The following is an 18,781-nucleotide window of genomic DNA, read 5'->3' as shown; positions in this document are numbered from 1 at the left end:
CTTTTTTCTGTGTGAGCAAGTTGAGATGAAGTACAGAGAGCCCTTTTTTCTGTGTGAGCAAGTCCACTTTATAGGGTAAATTGATATTGTGTCCCCCTGGAGGGATGATGAAAGGGGAACCGGTGCTGCCTAGGTCAAAAGGGAGTTACAAGCAAGACTTTGGTCTGTTCCTTTAGATCTTTAACAGAAACCTCAGGATTATGATAACTGAAAGGAAGGCATAAAGGAACTTCCTTTACCAATAAAAAGACAAGGAGTTCATCCTCCATGCTTGAGAACAAGGCATCCTGGAGCAAAACAGCTTGAGCTGTCGACTGCGAGTGGTGGCAAATAGTCCACAAATGGAAGCCCTATGTCCAAGAAGATCTCCTTGTTCAGCATCCATTTGTGACCTGCTTAACGAATCCAAAGAACATCGTCCTGGGAAGGAATGTAAACTGCTTGTAGGGACAGATTTACTTTTATAGCTTGGTCACAAGAGAAAACAGCAAGTCTGTACAACTGCAAAGACTATGTCCCCTACTGTTGTGTTTACATACCATACCTGTTATGTTGTCTGCGAAAATCCTGAGGGGTCCTGGATTTCATGTGCGAGAAAGGACCTGTACAGCCTGAATGAGTGCCCTCGCCTCTTTCACACTGCTGTGTTCCCTCCTTTGTTTGAGAGTCCACTAACTCTGAAATGCTAAGGAGCTTGTCCATGCATTCCAAACTAGATCTAATGCATCTGTGCAGTTCCTGAGTGGTGTGGAAACAGCTGCTTTGAATGGCAGACCTGGATTCAGTTAGACCCGAGAGATACACTAGTTCAACTCTCTTTCATAAAGAGCAGAAATAGAATCTGAGCATCTAATGGGTGACATTGTTGAAACCAGAGAGATTTTAGGTAAAACCTGATATTTCTCATGTGAAGTTTGGCAAAGGGAACCATGGAAATGCTAGCTACCATGATCCCCAAAGTCCTTAGAATTTCCTTTGCAGGACAAAACTGATGAGGAAGGAGGGACTGAAAATACACGCAGATAGTATGAACACACTCTTGTGGGAGAAAACCTACCAGTTAAATGGGTCACTAGTCTACAACCCAGAAAGCCTAGACACTGAGTAGAAGTCAAAGCAGACTTTTAGACTGATGGTTAAAGACAGGTCCCATCTGCCTCAGCTGGTTACAACTTAGCTCCATGTGAAAGATTCCATGAGAGAAATTTCCCAAGTCCTCATCAAAACTTCTACTATCAGCCTAAACATCACCTTGGGTTTCCCTTGAAAACAGGCCACAAACACAGCAAGTCTAACAGAATAACTGTACATGTTTAAACACGGACACACACATGCATAAATAAAAGATCAATACTGTTCATTTACATGGTTGGCAAAATAAGAGAATCTGAATTAGCAAAACACTTTTTTTGTGAGGGAAAAAACAAATCTGGAACTGCAATGGCTTACATGGGATTATAATCCTCGCTCTTCTGTTACAAAGTAAAAATTATGAGGGACAGAGCAAATTTCTGAGGCAGAATCACAGAAAGTAAGGTATGCTTCCATGTACAACAGCATGGAGTGCATGGCAAGTGGCGCAGACAGGTGACACAAGACAATAAAAGTCTACACTGCAAACTATTTGTTATAAGTTGCATTGCTATACCAAAACAAGGTATGAATGTTTGTCACATATAGCATACTGGGAGCAAATTAACCATTTTCAGCACCTTTTTACACATTGCCCGAGGAACGCATACCATAAAAGTCAATCTTCAAATTACAAAACAGTAATCATCTAATCTTCTATGGCTCAACCTTTCCAAAACTTATAGGGGGACAGTCATACTTGTTTTAGAGGAAGGCTGTAATGGCAATGAGGAACACAATTTTGCACTTTAAGCCTCATTTCTAAACCAGTTGAGACTTCTGAAAGCAGGACAGAAAAAATATGGCGAGAACCTCAACCAGAAATAAAGCATGCACTTTTTATTAAACTCCCCCACTACCTCCCCACATGCTAATATCATAATAGAAAATGTGAAAGCATTCTATCAACACAACCACAGAACCATAGGTCCATAGGTTGGTACTAGGCTATCCATAACAATTCCCTGGATATGTCTTCCCGCAATATTTACTTCCCTGGACCCCTGTCTAGCAGGGCGATTGACGTGATCCTTGGGGTGAATTTCCTATCTCCCATCCAATCGTCAAGGTTCCCCTTGAAGAGTGACAAGGAGGCGTTGTGTTTTATAACAGTTTTTCTCCCTTTGCCCCATGTATTCCCTGTCTTCCCAATACATGTGGTGGATGGTAGTATCCCTGTATCTGTTACCAAAATTCTTTTTCTTATTTTCACAATAGTATGCTATCCCCTGTTGGTATTCTTGTATGTCTCTCTAATGTGGATATTTTTCTTTTGTGATTCTTTGTTGTTAAATTATCAACATCTTGTAAAGTTTTCAGATATACATTCTTATACTCTACAATGGTAAACAAAAGGTCTGCATTTATCTCTTTGTTGAGTCTCTCAACTTCATTGTTACATTGTTTCTCATCATAGCCTTTAAAATGGCAAGACTAGAATCATTAAGCATATTATTAATAATTTAAAAAAATTCAGTATCCTCACTAGTGTTATTAGGAAACTTATTTAACCTTAAGCCTTTTGGCACAATTTTATGCTCAATACATCTACTAAAATACCAGTTATCCAGCACCAATGCTTTATATCTGGATAGCTGAACTTTAAATGTCTTACATTTGTCCTTATAGGTGGCGTTTTCCACCTGGTTCCTTTCTTCTTCTCTCGCTATGTTGGCGAAAGATTTCTCGAGCCACTGATTAAAAACCATACTGGCATAAGTTTGCAAATGCCACGCTGTGTGTTCATCATCTAATTTTTGATTTGTAGCCCTAAACAGCCGTGAATTACAGCCATTACCTCTCGTACTGCTCCCCTGTAGTCATTCTCTTCTCCTGGCTGTCATAGACCTCTCGTCTCCGGCGTCTGACGTCATCGCTATCTCAACCGTTTGTTTATGGCTGCTCCACGCACAGGGTATATCCGTTTCAGAGTCAGGAAGTGGATTTTTTTTCTGCGAATGGGTTTGAATAACCCTGATAAGCTCACCCAATAAAGAGCTTTCATTCTGTAGGGGACTCCTCGGTACCAAAAACCAGTGTCGGAAATAAAAGCCAGTAATCCACACAATAAAAGAAAGAAAACCCCAACTCAGCATTGCTGTATATATAAAGCAAGCAACTTAACTGCAGTCATGCAAAACGGACAAATGTTAACAGCAGTGAGATAACAAGAAAAGCAATATCATGCAAAGTCTTACCTTTGTCAATTTAGAGACATCCCATATGCATATCCTTCCTTGCTTGGTTGCAGCTGCTAGAAAACCAGAAGAACTGCCATAGCCAAAACACGCTATCCTGTCTGTGTTATCTGCACCTGGAAACTGTGCAGGGCATGTTGCCAAAGTCACTGACAGGGGTACATTCTGTGTATGTTCCCCTTTAACAAAAGGGCAGTTAGGGGAATGTCTCTCATGTTCAGACCTACAAATAAGGCAAATACAATTAAACAACAAGACTCGAGTTTTGAAAGATGTGAACTACAACACTTTTGTAAGATACAGTGAACACTTAAGACACGGTCATCGTGCATAAGGTTTTCTTACATCATAAAACTCCAAAGCTTAAACTCGACTCCTCAAATTACTACTACTATATAATTCATTACAATAAAATAGATTTTCCTTTAAAATATATCCTGGGGTTGGAAAAGGTACTTATCATAAGTACTCTTTAATCAGTTAAAAAAAGAAAAAGAAACTTACTACGTTGTCCATTGTAGTATTCTCTGTAAAAGACATTATATATAAAAATACTTTTCCAGACATAGCCATTCTTCTCCACTACTTCATAGCAATACTTTTTTTTTCCTATCAAAGCACCTTTATGATAAAAGCCAACTTAAGGTGTAAGAGGCAGATTCCCACTGGTGTTAGTGATTTCTGACCTTAGTCCACAACAAAACATCAATACACAAGAATAAACAGAATATTAGATCCTGCAAAGGGGTACATGTCTGTCATCCCCAGAAAATACAAGCCATGCTGCCTGACAATGCTAAGACAAGAAATACAAAATAAAAGCAATAAAGATGGAGTGGGCTGATGCCATCTTTAAACTGGACGTGCTGGCATCAGCTCAGCTGTGTGTGTGTGTGGGGGGGGGCTGAAAGCTCTGAGGACATTCCAGGCATTGGGGATTCTGAGTGGAAATCCCAACTGGCATGAGTACTTCAACAGTAATTTGCAGAAAGGACTTCCCCAGATTCTGTAAGCAGTCCAATGGGACCCTCACCTCCCCCTGCAGTTTCTCCTTCATCTGTGCAGTTGAAAACCAAATAGGTAACAGTACATATGTTAATCATCTGGTTCTTAAGAATGCTACTGCTGGTGCCAGACCCGTTGCAAACGCCCTGGGAGCAGCAAACAGCCTGAAGGGCAAGGACAGACCGGAAACAACACAACCATGCCTTGGAGATGAAAAACTTCCTGCATTCCTTGTGTTTGAGGATGCAAAAACAGGCATCTGAGGTTTACTAAACATGAACAGCTAGGGCAACAGTAATAGAAAGAAACTGCAGGGTGGGCATTTTGAATTTAAATGCCTGTTAGTAAAAAGTCAAGCCTGGAAAGGTACAGAATAGGTACTGGAGGTCCATTTCACTTGGATACAGGAAACTATATATAAAACAAACCCTACAACCTCTTCTCTATACAATCTCCTTATTTCTGTAACTGTTTAAGATTAGGAATGGCCAACGTACTGTGGTCCACCGAACAGCAGGAATTCCCCATTAAAGAAGAGATGGTCCCCAACTTAATCTTGCACCTAGAAGAAATTATTTTTTAAGATTCATTTGTACAAAGCGATTGTCAACCAGCTGTCTTTTGAAAAAACAGAATTACCCTGCATTCTGGAAGGCAAAGGCTGAGAAGAGTTTCCTGTTGACACACACTTACTCAGAGGAAATGGTCAGTCAAGTCAAAAAGACCTACTGGACTTACTCTTCTTTTTTCCCACCTATTTCTTTCCGTTTCTAAAAGCCCTTTGCTCCTAGCATGCTGGTCTCTAGTCTGGCATCTGCAAAAGAACCAATGTTTCAATGGATAATTCTGGTTATTCTTGGAACTGGGGAGATATAAAAATGCTCTGTCATCTCCATACCTTCTCATTCTCTTCAAACATCTTCAAAGTATCCTGGTTTGGAGGACCAAACAAAACACTCTTGTCAAGAGGAGATTTCAGCAGTTACCACTTGGTGTCCTCTGGTAGCAGATTGATCCTCAACCATGTCTCTTCTGATCACAGACCCCAAAATACAACAAAAAACACATCCAATGCATCACAGCCACACTTCATTTTGTGTCTGCCTATCCCTGGTCAGTATGGAGATGTGCTTTTTTCAATGTCTCATCCTTCACTTCAACAACTAAATCCTAAATGTTTGTCAGGATTACACCCAGACACTGACATATGGGTATGCCTATTAGTAGTCTTGAAGGAAAAGTACAGCAGACTGATGCATCTCTTTACTGATCTACTGACACCGGGGCACTGTTGGCATACAGGCATAAAAACCCTAACTATGACCCAGACAATCACAGTTAGTTTAAAGCTAAAGCAACTTCTGGAGCTGGCAGAGAGGAAATAAGAATGATAAGGCTTTGCCTGATCATCTCTTTCTAAGGGCGGGGGTGAACTGACAAGCTGGTGAAAGATGGGCTGCTTTCTGGCCAAAAGGTGAAACCACAGGTCAGTGTGACGAGCTAGGAAGGTGCACAGGTGGTCTGAAAGGAATCACCACCTGAAAGCCCAGGGTGGAGATGCTCAATGACCATGTCTCACTGCAGTAAGTGACTAATAAATGTGACGCTGGTAAGAAAGAGGAGTAAGCGCCATAACCAGTCATAAAGAGAGCCTGAGAAGCAGTGGTGGCTATGTCTAAGAAAAGGAGAGTGAACTGAGATTCAGCTTTTTCCAGGTTTGGGGAGTTACAGTTCTCAGACTTTCGGGACCATGGTTAGAGATCATTTATGGAGAGCCATGCTGAAGTAGAACGCTGTGTAATGTAAACCTACCATAACAGATAATTTAAACGATCACTGCTGCAGTAGCCTAAGATATATGGCTTATAACCTGCATAGAATATAACAGCCAGACAGCTTCCAAAGCTTCAGGGCACCTTCCATGTGCCCAAACCATAAGTCCGCTTGAGTGAGCTGACTAAAATGACAGGTTTGGGTGCTAAGCCTTTCAGAGCTTTCATGCCAAAGGAGAGAGGTAGGCAAAGCCCTGAAAGGACATTACTAGAAAAGGAAAAAAATATTTGTCCACATCTTGTCATAGACAACATACAAAAATAAGGGGGATGGACAGAGCAGTTACTGCGCAAATGATCATTCGAAATACAGTTATGCTTAGCTAAACAATTGAATTATGTTCATCATTAAGATCAAAGAGGACCAAATTACTGTTTCTAAAATACTTCTAGAATCCAACCCTTTCCAAAAAGGCACAGAAGAATCCAAAGCTCTGGCAGAGTGAGCCTTGATCCTGCCTGGAATAGTTTTGCTGTTGTGGGAACAAAACAGCCTGAGACAACCATTTGGAAATGGTCTGCTTTAACACAGGCTGTCCTTTCTTCTTTCCTTCACAGGAAGTAAACTGATCAGAAGTTCTGAAAGATTTTGTCCTGTCAAGATAGTACCAAAGTTGCCGGTGAACATCAAAGGAAAGAAATATCCCCTTTCTCTCATTTTTAGGTGCTGGAAAGACAGACAGATATTTTGGATTAAAGTAAACTCTGATACCACTTTCAGCAAAAAACAAGGATCATTTTCTCAAGGATATCCCATCTTTGTGGAAAATGAAATGTGGTTGACCCACCATAGAAGCTTGCAATTCAAATGCTCTTTTTGCAGAGGTCAGAGCAATAAGACTGTTTTCCTTGTTAAAAGCCTTAAGTCAGCCAGATGAGCTGTTCAAATGGCTCAAGAGTTAGCTTAACACAAGTACGAGCCAATGGTTTTCTGACAAGCTTCATATGTACCATCCTTTTCGAAAACATTTTGACATGAGAATGCATTAAGACAGTGATCAATGGGCAGACATGATGAAATAGCTGAAAGATGAACCATGATAGAACAGTAAGGCAGGCCATAGGTTAGTAACTCACACAAATACTGTAAAACAAGTCCTGGATGGGTGCCAGGTACATTGTTAGCACCAACTACAAAACATTTTCCATTTGCTAATATATGATTTTCTAGTAGCAGGCTTTCTCGTTTCCATTATTACCTACTGCATGTCCTCACAAAACAGGTGCCTAAAAGACCCTATCACCCAGACAGTCAACTGAAGTTTATTGATGTCAGTGTATATCAAATACCCTTGCCTGTGTGAGTAGATCTAGTCTACGAGGAAACTTAATTGCTCCTGGCCATTTCCAAAAGAAGGGAGAACCATAGCTGCCTGGATCAGAAGGATGCGAACAGAAAAGATCTTCGGAGATTCTTTCTGAATCTTCCTAAGTATCATGGATATTAGAAAGGATGGAAAGCATACAACATTCCTATAAAAGGAAAAGAAAAAGCAAGTGATGTGTCTTCCAGGCCTTCTTACATGGAGTCATGGAATAAAATATTGCCAGTTGACTGTTCAGAAAGGAGGCACGGAGATCTAGTTGAACTCCTCACACATGAATCATATTTTGGAAGACTCCCTCCATCTAGTTTCCATTCGTGAGAGTCTGCCCTAGTCCTGCACATCGTCTGCCACACAATTTTGCTCGACAGAATGTAGGATGCCTGTAGAGTGTGACTGTGTTGTGAAGCTAAATCCTACACGGACACTGCTAGTCTACAAAGAGGAGTATGAGCAGGTTCCCCCTTTCTTGTTGATGTACCATATTACAGTGATATTGTCTGTAACCACTTGAAGAGGGTCCAGGGACCAAAGATGGTTCAGAGTTGGTTACCTTCATCAGGGCAATCGCCTCCTTGACAGTTACATGCTTGCATCTGTGTTTGCTGTCCCACACACACTGCACTTTTAGCACTCCTGAAACTGCTCCCCAGGCAAAGTGTGAAATGCCTATGCTGACTGAATGCTTTAGCACAGACAGCGAGACAGGGAGACCTGGATTTAAGAATATCAGTTTTCGCCACCAAAAGACTTCTCTTCCGACAAAACCCAGCACTGGGATCTTCAAAGATAAATAGCATTGATGCTGCAAACACAGAGATTTCCGATACCACTGTATCTTTATCATGTGGATTCTTGCCAGGGGTATCATGAGAATCATAGATGATAGAAGACCCCAAATCCTAAAGGTATTCCCTTGCAGTGCCTGAAGTCTGAGTAGAAGACCTTAGAAACAGTAGACACAGATCTATTTTGCCAGTGGAAGAAAAGCTCTTTGAACTGAGGTGTCTACCGGACATCCCAGAAAAATGTTCCTGTGTGAAGGAGTCAAAAAAGATGTCTGAATCTTCTCTTAGAATCCCAGCTTGCGTAAGAGCTCTCTTGCCCAAGAGAAAGATTCCTGACACTTTGAAAAAGACTCTTCAAAGACAAGCAAGTCATCTAAATGTAGCCTGTGATGAGTTATAACTGCAGCTAGACACCTGATGAATACTCGGTGCAGTGGATAGTCCAAATGGTACGTCAGTGAACTGATATTGTGATCCAGACATAAAACTCCTTAAGAAACATCTGACGCCTGGATGAATGAGGATGTGATAAGCATATTTTAAAACTAGCATTACCAGGAAACTTGAAAAAGGAATAACAGTTTACCGGTTGTGACATTATTATTTTGAGTTTGGGCACCATCACAAACTTGTTTAAGAAAAAAAAAGTCCAGAACTGGTCTACAAACATTTTCTTTCTTTGGCACCAGGAACATACGTGAATAAAAACCTTTCACCACCTGGGAAGGAAGAACTGCTTATATCACCCCTTGGGATAGCATGTGATAAATAAGAGGAGGAAACAAAAAAAAGTCTGCTCATTTTCTACCACTGGCATGTGTAACCTTGATGAATGATTTTCAGAACCAATTTAGCTGAAATAATTGTTTGCCAAGCAGAAAAATGGAGATCCTGACCTTTTGGAAGAAAAAAGGGGAAGGGTGGGAAGGGGTAAGAAGGTCTCTTTATAGCATCACCTCTGCAGAAGAGGAGGCAAAACACAATCTCTATCCAAGGGAGAATTTAAAATCTCATTTTTAACATCTAGGAGGTACTAAGATTGCAGTCTTGCAAACCTCCTCAAAACAGTACCAGTAGCCACTGCCCTAGAAGAAGTATCAGAGTCATACACACACTGCAAACAATGAATGGTGACCTGTTCAACAGAAAAACAATGACGTTATTTAAAGCAGATTTTCATCACAAGAAGAAACTCCACATAAAACATCCCTTATACTTTCAAAATTTTGTCAGAACAAACTAACATTTGAGCCTTTAATACAAAATTTTGAAAAAAAGTTGCAGATGTATACATTTTTCCTCACACCTATCAATAACTTTCCCATCATACAGAAAGAGCAGCAGTGGGATAAACTCAACCTAGAGCTGCGAGGTCAGGTTTGGGAACACTGTATAAAAATTTAAAAGACTGAGATTACTTTGCACATCCTACCTGCCCTTTCAGGGGTAGCTGCCTATCAGGAAATTGCAGACAAACACACATCCTCTAAAGCAGTCAGAACAGAAGGAATGGGTGTAGGTTCTAGAAAATCCTGCCGTAAAGTACAGTTGTGTAAAATCTTACCATAACAGTAGATGTCCTTCTCTTCACTGCTGCAGTATTCTTTATTACAGAGATCCCCTGCCAAGGGTGGCCAGACATCTGGCAAATGCACCAAAGCCTTTAGGTTGCTTTAAGGTGTGCCTTACATCACAAGTATGCTCTGTGTGCAGGGCATAAAGTTGACGTCCACATGTACTGTCCTCAGAAATGAGAGCCCCAATAGGAACACCAGTCCAAGGAAGAGAGAGTTGATCAATACATCCAGAAGAGAAATGGACCAGGGGTCGTAGGGAGGAAGTGAATAGTGCAACTGTACTATGTCCTTCCATCTCACTGTTGCAGTATTCTTTACAACAGGGAGAGTGCCAAAGCTCAGAAAGAAGACAGATGAGGAAGGACCAGCAGAACTCTCTAGGAAGCCATGGAGGATGGCCCTAGCAAAATCAGCTCTAGCTCTGGAAATCCCATCCAATTTGTAGTGCTTGGTAAATGTATGCACAGACGACAAAGTAGCTGCTTCAAGAATACAGTTAGTGTCCAAACCCGTGAAAAAAGCAACAAAAGAAGCTACAGCTCTCGTAGAATAAGCCTTAACTGAAGAAGGAAGACTCTTACCATGAAAGAAACAACAAAAATAAATGGCTTTAGAAATCCAAGAAGAAATAGCTTTCTTTGACACAGCTAATCCGAAGGACCTAGGAAGAAAGGAAACAAAGAGATGATCAGATTTACAAAAGTCTAAAGTCTTAGCCAAATAAAATCTAAGTTGTCTATGCACATCTAACGTGCACCACTTTCTCACTGGCAGATTGCAGAGACGGGAAAAAAGTGGGCACATAAAACGATTAAGGGATAATTCATTCACCACCTTGGGCATAAGAGCAGGATTCATACACAAGCACACCCTGTCCTTATGAAAGGCCAAATGAGGAGGACAAGCCATAAGAGCTTGAAACTCAAGACACCCCTCTGGCAGAAGTAAGGGCTAACAAAAGTACAGTCTCCCAAGGGAAATGCTGCATGGAAGCTGAAGCTGCAGGCTAAAAGGGAACCAAAGTCAATTTCTCCAAAACAAAATCACCAGGGAGGAGGAACAGGCCTCCTGGGAGTCTTAATATGAAGGACACTTTTAAGGAACTGTTTATCCTTAAATCTAGAAGCTAAAACGTGGATAAAGGCAGATGAGCAGAGATCGCTAATAACTGAGCCTTAACAGAAGAATATGCCAATCCAGAACTGAGCAATTCACACAGATAACAGAGCATCAAAAGGACATCCAGAGAAAGTAGATCTAGGTTACGAGAAAGACACCAAACAGAAAACCTCTTCCATTTAGAAAAGTAGGATTTCCTAGCATTGGGTTTCCTGGCCTCCTGCAGGACCCTAAGCACGTCCTTGGAAAAAGGCATCTACGTGGAATCAAAATCCTCTCACCCACATTATCAGTTGAAGGGTGGACTGGCAGGGATGGATGAGAGATGCCTTGTCTTGTGTGAGTAGGTCCATCCTGAGAGTTAACTTGTGATGACTGCCTTTGGGTAAATGCAGAACAGGAGGGAACCAATGCTGTCTTAGCCAAAAGGGTGTTAACAAGATTTTGGAAGAACCCAGATGAATTTTGAATGGGACTTTTAGAATGAAAGGAAGGGGAGGGAAAGCATAAAGAGCCATCCTCTTCCAAGAAAAAGATGGGCATTAACTTTCCAAACACGAGAATTTGGGATTCTGGTACAAAAAAGATGAAGTTGTCTGTTCAGAGGGGAGGCAAAAATATCTACTTGAGGAGTACCCCACTGGCAAACAATGTCCAGAAACACATTCCTGTGAGGCATCCATTCATGGGATTGAGTTAAGGACCTGTGCAGTGTGTTTGCCACAATATTTTGACCTAAGGGAACGTAAACTGCCTGAAGAACCACTTGATACTGGACAGCAAGTTCCCACACCAGGGGTGCCAACTGGCAAAGATAAGATCTCATCTCCCCTTGTTTGTTTACATACCACATCATTGTGGTATTGTCTGTAAACACCTTGACAGGGAACAGAGGATGAAAAGCCTAAATGGCCAGCAGAAGAGCTCTCATATCTGACATTGATGTGCTCTTTCTATTGAAGAGGCGACTAAACATTCTGTTCTGTTGGGGAGCCAAATGCTGCTGCTCTCCCCATCTCACATCTGAAGTTTCTGAATGGGAAGGGGGGATGAAAAGGGAGTCCTGGATTTAGAGATAACTGCTGAATCCACCACTGAAGTTCCTTCTTGAGACAAGGTAGAAGAGCAACTATGAATTTGAGGGGATGCGCAAGTTGAAGCCAAACTGACTTCAGAAACCACTGAAACTTTCTCATGGAGTTTGTCCACAGGGAGAATAGGAATGGTGGCAGCCGTAAACATCAGAGCTCTCAGAAAATCCCTGGCTGTTATAGAGGCCAGAGGGAGAAGAATTTGAAAAAGGAAATACGTGTAAAGGCCTTGGGAGGAGACTGGAATGCCAGCATTGGCACAGTCTGGATCCTGCACTCCAGGAAAAACCATGGTCCTAAGAAGGAGTTAGAAAATACTTTTTTTTTAAGTTTATTGTGAACCCCAAGCTTTGCAGAAGGGAGATCTTTGGAGAGAATGCCTGAAAAAGGAGGTCATCCAAGTAAAGAAAAACTTGGCTCCCCTGAAGCCCTCAAAAAGCAATCAGAGGAGCGACACATTTGGTGAATACCCTTTGGGCAGTAGAAAGACCAAAGGGCAAAGCTGAGAACTGAAAATGTTAGGAAGCACAAACATACAAACTTCCTGAAAATGGGATGATAATGGATATGGAGATAAGCATCCTTGAGATCCAGAGACACCATATAAGCCTGAGGAAGCAAAAGAGGGGAAAAAGTCATGAAGAGACAACATTTGAAAGCAGATCATCTTCAGAAAAGTGTTTAGATGCAAGAGGTCTAGAACTGGTCTCCAGGTACCCTCATTCCTGGGCACTAGTTTGAGTAAAACCCCTCCCCCATTGAGACACAGGCAGCTCCTGAATAGTACCTCAAGTCAAAAGATCTCAAAGCACCCCTAGAAAAAAGGACAGCTGTTCCTGAGGGGGACAGAGGAATTTCCATAAAAGGAGAAAGATTTCCAAACCATGAAATACCCCTGGATGATAAGGATAGAATCCAGGAATCTTGAGTAGCCTTTATCCAAACAGGGAGAGAGAGAGAAAGAGGCGAAGAGAAAGATGAAAGTTGCTGGGATGAATAGGATAGTCAAACAGCACCTTGTTTATCAGGAAAGAGAGACTTCTGAGGCCCAGAATCTGAGATGCCTTCACAGGAGCAGCCCACTTGCCACTCTTTTTACCTTTAAAAGGAAGGCGAGATTGCCTGCAAACAAAAACTGTCTTATTGGAGTAGTTTCTCTGAAATGTAGGCACAGGATAAACAAAAATATTTAAGTTCTTGTAAAGCCTTGCCCTTACCCTGAAGGACTTAAACAAATCAGCAGCAGCCTCACCAAACAAGTGTTTATTATCTACAGGGGCATCCATCAACTTAGCCTTAATATTATTGGCAAAGGTTGAAGTTTAAACCAAGAATACCTCCTCATCACTGACCCAAAAGCAGCAGGCCTAGAAGAAGCATCTGCTGCATCATAACCACACTTGATAGAATGACAAGCCACCTGGGAAGGAATCCTTAAAAGGGAAAGAGCAGAAATTTTAATTTGGAGTCAGGAAGATCAGAAATTACCTGACAGGCCTGGGAAAGCAGTGCCAACATGTACCAGGACATATGGTTCTGATAATTAACAACCCTAAAAGCCGATGTAGCAGAGGTATAGAGCTTCTTACCTAGCTTCTCCATAGCTTCACTATCTTTATCAGAATGCAGTAACTTAGGAGAAGGAAGCAACTGTGAAGGTTTGTCAGATGCTAATGACACCACCGAGGGGTCAAGCAGGAGGATATTTGTACAAGAACTTACAGTCCTATCAGGTTTCTTGGCCTTAGAGGCACGAGAAAAAGGCATCCAACAAAGCAGCCAAAACTGGAGGGACAACAGAAGGTCTGGGAGAATCCCCCTGCAGAAGCTCATAGTACCTTTTTTGTATCTCAGAAACTTGAATACAATCCCATTTAAAGAACTCCATCATCCTAGAGATAGTGTCCCCAAAAGAAATCTCTTCAAAGGGAGTATCAGGACTGGTATATTCCTCTTCCTCTGATCCACAGTCCAAAGGAGAAGGAATCTGGGAGGAAGCAAAGAATTCCTCATCTGAATCTGCCTCCTCATCAGAGGAATCCTGTTCTCGAAGTCTCTTACGGGGAGTAGAGGACCAAGGCAGCCCGGAACCGAAACTCCTTGAAGAGGTTTAAAAGCCATCAAAGCACTAAACAATCCTTGAGTGAAGGACTGCCATTCACTCTGTGGATCCTTAGGAGCAGAGGAAATATGTTTAATTTTTGCTTTTTCTTTATGGAGGCAGCTGGCTTAAAAAAATGTGGAAGCCTCTGAACTTGGATGGCATTCAATAATTGTAGTAGGGACTTCTCTGACTAAAATTTGCGGAATACCTCTACACCCCTCGGAAATAATCAACCATGCTTCCCCCTGAACGTCTGAAACGGATGGCTGCAATGCCTCCTCTGACGTGCCTAAGGGCAGATCTCGACTGGCCTCTAACCCGGTCATGGCAAAAGAATCCAAAGATGAAGCCAGGTGAACCTCAGAGCTATCACTCGTTTTAAGAGGGACGTTTGGCGGAGACTGAACACTAGAAGATTATGGGACTAGATTTCTTGGCCTTCTTCCCAGATGGCTGCCCCTCGGAGCAGGAAGTTCCCACCATTGTGTCTTTAGCCAGAAGCGCAAGACAATGAATCTCAACAAAAAGTGCCAAAGAAGAGAACCTACTATGAAGGGTTTTGGGAAGAAAGGCCTGACAGATAGAGCAGGATGTATAGGCATGCGAAGCGCCAAGGCAAAACAGACACTGTTCGTGATTGGTCTTTACAGGGAATCCATCTCCCACACTGGCAATTACACTTCTTGGATGACATAAAGCCCCACAAGCAACAATATAGCAAAAAATAAGACAACAAAACCTCAACAGGGCACTTATCTGCATTCTGACAACAGCAAAATCTTCTCTGTTCCCTCTTCTAGGACCAACAAGAGTGGCTGCCCCTTTGCCCACTAAGGGAACTCAACAGCTGCAGAAGACGTGGGCTAACCCCCAGTCTATAGTGACTGTTGGGCGTTTATATCACGTTATCGAAAGATGAAAATAGCGAATGCTATTTCATCGAACCTAAAATATCTAAACCACATAATATCGAACATTCAGAACAGCAAATTTTTTCCTTGGGGAAAAAATTCGCTATTCCGAACCACATACACACAACACAAGCACACCTAAAAAACATCAATACACACACATACACTTATAATCCTACAACTAACCCTACACTAAACTATACATACACTATCTATCCACTTACCTTAACCCAAACCCTAAGGTCCGTCAGTATCTCACACTCACCTAACCCGCGCCCTAACCCTAACTCACTTAACCCGCCCCTAACCCCCGCCCTAACCCTAGCTCACCTAACCTGCACCCTAATCCTAAGAACCACACAATCGCACACTTACCTGAACCCGACCTGTACATTTCCACCACAGCACTGAAAATAGTGAAGCCACAGAACCGGCCAACCAAATTCTTTCCCTAGGAAAGAATTCGGTGTTCTGCAGCTTCGCTACTTTCAGCATTCGCTCAAAACGGGTTGATATTAGAACATTCAAAGTTTTCAAACTTCAATGTTCTGATATAGACCCCCTGTTGGCACTACACCAAAGGGATCCAGGGTAAAAGAGAAGTGCTCTGACGTACAATAAATGGCCACAGCAGAGCCACTCACCCCCAGCTGAGGCAAACTGCTAGCCTGCTGTGGTTACAAAAGCTGTTCAGTTAATTTTCTCTTTTTTGTGGCTGGAAGAAGGACCAACCTTGGGACTGGTACTGTGTTCCATGGTCAAGCCAAAAATTGTGCCTCTTTCCCAGGGAAGATAAACAGCTACTGCCAGTAAACATCATCAGTCCACAAAAGTTACTCTTTTGACAGAAAGATGCAGTAAAAGCCACTTTAAAACACTAAACCAGCCCCACAAAGGTAAAATAAGCATAATGTCAACACACAAAAAAATGTTTTCAATTATTTTCCACCACAACTGACAGAAAAATGAGTGCTCCATATAAAAGAACATGACAGTCTCAAGCCAGTCCATCAAAACACTATACTCCTAGCTTTAAAATCACTTTCCTTAAAAGGAAAGCAATAAACATCAAAATTATCTGCCCAACAATGGAAAGCACAAGCCAATCTTACATTCTCAAAGCCTCTGAGGAGCATATCATTCAGTAGCAGTAAAACTCTGGAGGGCTTCATGCACGAATCTGTCTTTTATCCACCTCAGCTCAAGGTGCCTGACAGTTTGGGCACATGGAAAATGCCTAAAGTTTTGGAAGCTGGCTGGCTGTTTGGCAGGATATAACCTATATAGCTAAGGTTACTGGATGAGTGATCAACATGATGAACATATACTCATTTTCTAAACCACTTGTCCTGGTGAGGACTGTAAGGGTAGCAATCTTAGCACAGTACATCAGACCCCAGAACACATTTTACTACATTATGTGAGAGCTTGTGCATTCAGAGGCAAACTAAGATGCAGTCTTTAACATCTTCATGATTCGATCCCTGTGCTCCTCCTGGTGTACACAGTCTGATACATCTTGGGATGTTATGAAGTAGTGCCACCTATGCCAGAGAGAGTATGGCAGTTCATGTGTAACAAATGCCAGCATTAATTAGCTGGGGTTTTGTAAAGAATTTTATGCCATTTGTATATCAAACTGATTTGCACAGATGCTTGTGTTAAAACTATATTGGTAAAGCTGCTTATGTTAAAAATGTATTAGCAGTGGGTCCTACTGGACAGAAAAGAAATATACATTTATATCAGACTGTACTGCTGTAACTGAGGAAATGTATATATGTTAACAGAGGACACTGGAAGGGAAGGGGTTAAGTTCAGATCGGCTTACCTTAAGAAAAATAGCAAAAAATTAAATTATTTGGTTTAGGAGAAAGATTTTCTCACAGGCCTGAATGCAGCCAGAGACACAATGTCTGGGAAAGGACTGGGCACTTACTGTCCTTAGTGGTGAGCCACTTGCTACCCTGGGGTGTCAGAGAATGGCTGGTTGGTCTCTGCAAAGGGAATAAAAGGATTGGAATTATTTTAGAGTCTCTTAGCAAAGCTCTAGGTGTGTACTGTGACACATCTGCGTTAGATCCTGGTTCAGCTTCTAGTCAGGGGGTAGTGTGGGAAACACACAGTCAGGTGACCAGATGCAATGTCATTCTATAGCCAGCACTGAAGTTGTCTTTAGATATTAGTGAGAGATGTGATAATGTCACTCAACACTCTGTTATTGTAACTGACAACAAAGACACTCATCCATTTCATCTAATCTTGCTTTTGTAAGTAACTTGGCTAAGGAACAGTAATTCTTCAGTTAGTTAAATATAGTGAGATTAGTTAAATATTGTTTTTCTGTATCTGAATCTTCCCATCTGTGTCATTTTTATACTTCCTGTGAACTGAAACCCTGCTGTTTATTGTAAATAGATATTCAGTACTTTCATGTTTCTATGTTATTTATTACTAAATATATCTATACCGTTCATTGTGGCTGTCCTTTTACAAAAATAGTTTAACCCTTGAGAGTAATTGCATTTATTTGGTGACACTGGCTTCATTCTCCTGAAAGTTTTCTCACTTAGCCAAACATTATCATTTGTATAAATATTAATTTTACTAAGAATAATTGGGTACCCTGGTAAGAGCCTTAAAGTAGCTGTCTGGTGGCAGTGAATCTACCTTATAGTCGGGGTAGAGATGGTACAGTGGGGAAATCTGTGCCAACCTTTCCCAGGTGTGTGTGTGAAAATCAAATCTCAAACAGTGTGTGTGTATCAGCTACTTGGAATAAGGACACACAGTACCGATTTCTGCAGCGAGAAAGATGAAGTCTTATTTGTGGCCTGGAGAGGAAAACCCAGCCCCAGGTCTGGAATGTGCTCCCCATGTGCTCTTAAGGGAAACTATGCTTGGAGCAGACAGCTGCATCTGAAAACAGTGTGTGTATCAGTTTTTGTTCTAAATGAATGTCCCCCACCAGTGCCACTGGTGAGGATTGAGGCTCCTTGATTACTGGCCCAGAAAAGGGACGTCACACACCTCCTCTAGTAAAAATCATCCTTATTTCATACCCAAACCACTTTAATTGGCTCTTCTCAACCATGTGCAGCAATGACTTTACTCACAGATAATCCTGGCCTGCTAAACTCCTCGCCCTACCACAAAGTGTGAGCTCAGCCACCCCTGCAAAGGAATTTCATGTTTTCCATTTGCATTCACAATTTAATTCTTCTGGTCACCACCCTAAGCTTGTAACTACAGGTGAAGATGGGAGGCAGATGAACCAGTAAAACCAGAAACTCTGTCTTACAATTAAAGTTTCTTTTCCCTATCACAACTTGGCTAAAATGTCTGTATTATTGTCACTGCTGCACCCACCCCACTGGTCAAGTCTCTGTCTGATGTCCCCAACACACTCAGGCTTCCACAGTTAAGTCAGCAGACCCTCCTTCACCTGAAGAAAGCAATCCTCTCTTTTCAAGGAGAAACCCATGACATCTTATTTGGAGATGTTAATTTTAATCTCAGCTGATTCAAAGCAGGCAAAGTGACCCAGTGAACACTAGAGAGAACAAGACATCTGCAAATAAAAATGCAACCATTAAATTTACAAAAACTGGATATACTCCACAGCTCAACTACACTGACATCTTGCCCATAAAAAACGCAGTCACTAGACAGCAAGGTGGCTCAGCTGTTAAGATCTCTG

The 18,781-nt window shown here is 41.7% G+C and overlaps 1 protein-coding gene across 8 annotated transcripts in view; it reads right to left on the bottom strand.

The window, feature by feature from the left end:
- Positions 1–18,781, bottom strand: part of BIRC6 (baculoviral IAP repeat containing 6) — a 4,524,268-nt gene that overhangs the window by 4,183,983 nt on the left and 321,504 nt on the right. For all 8 annotated transcript variants that reach the window (XM_044058419.1, XM_044058463.1, XM_044058448.1 and 5 more), the window contains exon 7: positions 3,330–3,552. In XM_044058419.1, the coding sequence (XP_043914354.1) occupies positions 3,330–3,552 (223 nt within the window). The remainder of the gene's footprint in view (positions 1–3,329; positions 3,553–18,781) is intronic.

This window comes from Protopterus annectens, chromosome 1.part2 (genome assembly GCF_019279795.1).
Source record: "Protopterus annectens isolate FY-2018-M chromosome 1.part2, PAN1.0, whole genome shotgun sequence".
Classification (NCBI taxonomy): domain Eukaryota; kingdom Metazoa; phylum Chordata; order Ceratodontiformes; family Protopteridae; genus Protopterus; species Protopterus annectens.
This window is presented reverse-complemented; position numbering and strand designations above follow the sequence as displayed.